Here is a 4,948-nt window from a genome sequence, read left to right as displayed (position 1 = left end):
TTTCGGATTGGATATTGGTAACATGGATTCTGATTCTGAAAAACACCCGTACATTGGCCTTAAATATTTGACACTCAACTTATAACTAAAAGGGTTCGATTACCAATGCAATGCCAATTTGCATACAAAGTTTGAAACTGAATGTGCTGCTTAATACTATATCCTGTACTCAAACTACCATATGGTGTATTCTCACCTTCACCACCACCGACCTAAAAGTTTCGCCTAGTTAAACACGTTGATATCATGCAAAGGGTTGTAGCTTAATTGTTTAGAGCCTTTTTTTGTGTATCTGAAGTTTCGTGATCGATTTCATGCGCTCCTAGTATTTCTCGCATTAAACACAATGAGATCATAGATAAGACCAGATGGCTTGTGAATCAAGCAATTTTATACCATCAGCTCCATTCCCTTTTGACCTAAATTTAGGCAAGAGAAATGGGAATGTCTACAAATAAATATTGTAACTAACACTTTGATAAATGACGAGAACAAAGACAGCAGAAATTCCCACAATAATCTGTCACCTATTAATATCTGCCCTTCAACTTGTTAGGAAATCCGAATATATCCAAAGCCGAGCATCTTTGCTGTGAGAGAACATACTTCATATTGCCCACAGGAGAAGTCAAATATTTCGGTACAGTACATCTATCACTTAATGGAGAATTATTCTGCACCTCAGTGCTGCAAAAAACCTTGCATCATTAAACCTACGTCATCTCATTTGATAAGCAAAACTGGGTATTTCTTCAAACTTTCAGTGGTTACGGTTACTGTTTAGTACCTGACAATACAAAAGGACGATCAGGGAAAGGACTTTTAACAGTAGGCAAAGAACTAACCAAATTTAGCTATAACTTACATGTTTCTCTGGTATCTAGCAGTTGGTAAAAGCTCTTCAAATTCGATTTTCATATTAGAGCTAGGCGATCCCTTCTTATTTTCATTCTCATTAACTACAACATCCACAAAAAATGCTGCACACACTGGCCGATGGTCAGAGAACTGAGACTCTCCACGTATGTAAGAAAGTTGTCTAATCCCATTTCCATGCCATAGTATTCTATCACACCTGCAATTTTAAACGAGTCAAATAAACTTCTTTGTTAAAGTCAATTGGGTTCCGTAAGTACATTCTTTTCTTCCAGTCGACCTACCAAGCTGGTGTTCTTCTTTTCTTTTTTGATGTTTTTATCTCTCCAAAATATGTGTCTGAGTTATAAAAGTATTTGTAAGTAGGTAGAAAGTAGATTTTCCCCTCTTTCCATCCCTTGAATACTCGCCCTGCTTCTCTTTCGATCTTGAGCTATATATGCAACCAAAAACAAAATTATTAGTACACCATGAGAGAATGAAATGTGATCTGCTTGTAACGAAAAACGAATCTTATGTTGTACATGTAGTTCAACTCCAACATGAATTTCTTATTCTTTCGAGGCAAAATCAGTTACCTGATCTTTGTCAAGAAGTGCATCCCAGTCGTTGTCCATCAATAGCTTTTGGGTTTCAGAGTAGCTCAAAGCAATGCGGTAATTCAAGTCCCCTAACCATATGACCACACTAGATCCATTTGCAAAGAGATTAATCAGATAATCAGGGTCAATAAATGTGAGAAAATAGTGTTGGATTATAAAAAGGATTCAGTACTTTAATAACAAGGTTGAAATATGCTTACTCATGTCCTAGAATTTTATCCGGCATCCTACTATGAGCCGTTTTGCAAATCTTCGGAAACTGAGTGCTTTTAAGAATCTCTAATACATCCAGATTTCTCCTAAGCTCATCCCCCTCTTTCTCCCCAGATGCCAAGTGACTGCAGACAAAGCAAAAGCTTGTCTGATGGAATAAGAAGCTCACAGATATACAGCCCTGCAACCAGTATACAAAATAATCAATGTACTGTCAAAGGTTTTTTTTTTTATGTATAACCGACATCCGGTGATTGTAAAAGTTTTAACAAAATACCTTGTTTCCAAGTCCCATTATCCCGCGACTGATGCAAGAGATCCTCAAGTGGCTAACATATTGTATATACTCTTTCCTCGCCCAAATAGTAACAAAAATTCCTACCATTTGCTTACTTGCTATAAGGCCGTACTTCATCTGGTTGGTAGCAGAGGCCATGGAAATTTCTGATATATCAAAGGCATTAGATCCATCCTCATCCGGATCTGAAGAAAGGTCGTCTTCATTTATGTTTGATTGTTGGCACCGAAAGCAAAAATCTTTACTTTGTTTCCTTTCTAGTTCAAAAGGGCAGTTGCAACTCTTCAACCTCCGTTTGCTCTCTGTCCTAAAAGTCTTACTGACCTTTTTAAGGGAAGGCTTCGAGGAAAATCGTGAACCACCTGCTTTGCTTCTTGAACACCCGTCAGGTGATTTGTTTAGTGACTGATTGATTAAAGCGAGCCATTTTGCTGCAGGTTCATTATCTTCTAGAACTAGTACATTTCCAGCATTTAGCGGAACAATTTCCTGGAAACTGATGGAAAAAAGCCTAAAAATTAATAAGATGAACAATCAATATCTTCTACAGAAGCACAAACAATATGGAATTACATTTTCATTTTAAAGGTTGTACCGAACTGATATGACAAAACAAAAAATACACGCAGAAGATAAAAGTCACTAGTTTCTTTCTACAGCGTGTGTGCCTCTCTTTTTGACACATTATCATACACTGTGACTCATATCACAGTCCGATGGTTTCAAAAACGAGTACCCAAATGTACAATTTCATTTGAAAAAATTGTCAAAATAATTTATCCGTTTGAAACTATAAAAATCAAAGGCAAACACAAAGAAAATGAAAAAAAGAATAAATAAAGAGACCATACCCCAAGACATATATGTCTGATTCATTATTAACCTGCAGAAAATCATCCAGACGAAGGCCACTATGAGGAGATTTCCCTCCCGCATTCCATGTCGCTACAAAAACCCTGAAACAAAAAACCGAGAAAACAAAAGCCAAAAATTAGCGCATATGCATTCTTGCCAGGGGATAGAAAGACAGAAACAAGAAATAGTTGTAGAAGATATTCCAATTACCGAAAGGACTGAACATATTGACCGGCAGGCATTTGAGACCCTGTGTCACTTATAGATTGAATGTCAACTGACGGGTTAGACTGCTGTGCTTCTGAAAGAGGATACAATTACGTAAAGACTTCACGGTAAGATGTCAAATATATAAGAATTGTAGGCTAAGCAAGACAGAAATTTTCTTTGGAAGTTAAAAAGGAAGCAGAGAGAGAGAGAGAGAGGTGGGGATGTGAGGGACATTTTCTATGCTTGCTAGTCGCTACCTTTCTTGCAGTAGCTTAGATTTGAAACATGAATATATTCTAAGATTACATTTCCATGGTGCTCTCCCTCTCACTGTAGGCATCGATATCTTTCTTACCAAAAACGCCATTTTTAGACCCCAAATGTCTTATATGGTTGGACCAATGTCCCTATCTTACAAACAGTTAAAGAAAAACAAATCAATTCGAAAAAAGAAAAGTAAATCACATCCTTCAAAAAGCAGATGGGATTCTATTCTGCAGTTCCAAAAAGAAAGATAACATCAACTATAATATAAGTCCCCAGTTGCAAGGAATATCCTCTCTCTCTCTCTCTCTCTCTCTCTCTAGATTTTCTCCAGTGGAAAACAATGGTGATAAGTGATTGAATTGAAACCAGAAAGAAACACATTTACTCACCAGAGAAATCCGAAGAGCCGCTTCCTTCTTTCTCCTTTGTGGTGAAGATTTTGTGAATAAAAGACTGAAACAAAAGGGTAAAATCCAATTAATTAACAAAATCTGATTTAAAAAAAAACACCATTCTGTTTGCCGAAAGAACCATTTTTTTATCTACAAAATTGAAAAGACGAAGAATTTGGAAACAAAAATAAGAAAAAGGAACCTTCTTTTTCACGTCTTGATTGCTGACAGTCATTTCCGAAGGTGCAACTTTTTCATCAACTGTTAGTCACAGACCTTCACAAACCTACAGATAACAGATTAATACTGCAATTAGATCAAAACCTTCCTAAACGGATAATTAAATTGTCAAAAAAAAAAAGGAAATTTCATGAATTGGACAAAATAAATTATAGATTAAAAACAAAGAGGACAGCATGAGAATAATGGTAAAATATTGAGATTGAACAAACGAATACAATTCCCAGAGAATAAGAATATAGTTACCTACATCCAACAAATAGCATCAAACACAAACACCCAAATGCAATTCAGTTTCAGATGACAGAATAAATAGAACATAAATTACCAGAACTTGATGAAGGATTGACAGTCATGGAGGAGGAGGAGGGATGAGATCTCTGTAAACTTATATAAATACAATATATATGATATATGTACATATTATTATAAAGAAAGAGTGGCAATGGCAACAAGAACAACCAACCCATGAAACAAGTTGACAGGCAACATGGGTTTTCTCGAGAAAGTCAACTGGACAAAGCGATTCCCTGTTCCTTGCCTTGATAAAATATTTGGATTTATTTGTTTAATTTATTTTTTACTCCAGAAAAAAAAAAAAAAAAAAAAAAAAAAAAAAGGAGATGGAGAATTGAACGTGATAAGACTGACAAGGAGACCTGCATATTCTATATGGATGGCTTCAAACTTCCACCTCTTGTTCTTCTATAGTTGGTGTTTCAAGAAAAGTCCTCTCCCTTTGTTTTTTGTTGATGGACAATACAAACAAAGACAAATGCAACAAATAACTTCACGAGCGAAACTTATTAGTGTTTTTAATATAGTTTTATTGATTTTAATATATATATATATAGGTTACGATTCGGAGACACATCGCTTTTCACACATTTTAACACTCATTTGATAGGGCTCACTTCCTAATGTATTTCAATGATCCGAAACGTCGGTATTTAGTACATCATTTATAGATCATCTTTACTAAAAATTTAGACAAA

The 4,948-nt window shown here is 35.6% G+C and overlaps 1 protein-coding gene across 3 annotated transcripts; it reads right to left on the bottom strand.

Moving 5' to 3' along the window:
• Positions 1 to 369: 369 nt before the first annotated feature.
• On the bottom strand, positions 370 to 4,709 carry LOC137747427 (type I inositol polyphosphate 5-phosphatase 10). 3 transcript variants are annotated; one of them, XM_088681845.1, is made up of 11 exons: positions 4,613 to 4,709; positions 3,916 to 3,999; positions 3,711 to 3,774; positions 3,055 to 3,145; positions 2,841 to 2,945; positions 1,969 to 2,485; positions 1,679 to 1,872; positions 1,455 to 1,563; positions 1,161 to 1,309; positions 866 to 1,075; positions 370 to 787 (listed from the first exon to the last, which is right to left on the bottom strand). In XM_088681845.1, exons 2-11 carry the CDS (start codon positions 3,946 to 3,948, stop codon positions 781 to 783), a joined length of 1,479 nt encoding a protein of 492 aa, XP_088537971.1. In that variant the 5' UTR covers positions 3,949 to 3,999; positions 4,613 to 4,709; the 3' UTR covers positions 370 to 780. The 3 variants fall into 3 exon arrangements, with proteins under 3 accessions (XP_088537971.1, XP_068343633.1, XP_088537973.1); XM_068487532.2 differs by having other exon boundaries at positions 4,282 to 4,631; XM_088681847.1 differs by lacking the exon at positions 4,613 to 4,709 and adding an exon at positions 4,282 to 4,354 and having other exon boundaries at positions 3,916 to 3,989.
• Positions 4,710 to 4,948: the final 239 nt, after the last annotated feature.

Source organism: Pyrus communis, chromosome 2 (genome assembly GCF_041283825.1).
Source record: "Pyrus communis isolate YQ-2024b chromosome 2, ASM4128382v1, whole genome shotgun sequence".
Classification (NCBI taxonomy): Eukaryota; Viridiplantae; Streptophyta; class Magnoliopsida; order Rosales; family Rosaceae; genus Pyrus; species Pyrus communis.
The sequence above is the reverse complement of the archived record's forward strand: the minus strand, read 5'-3'. Positions and strand labels throughout refer to the sequence as shown.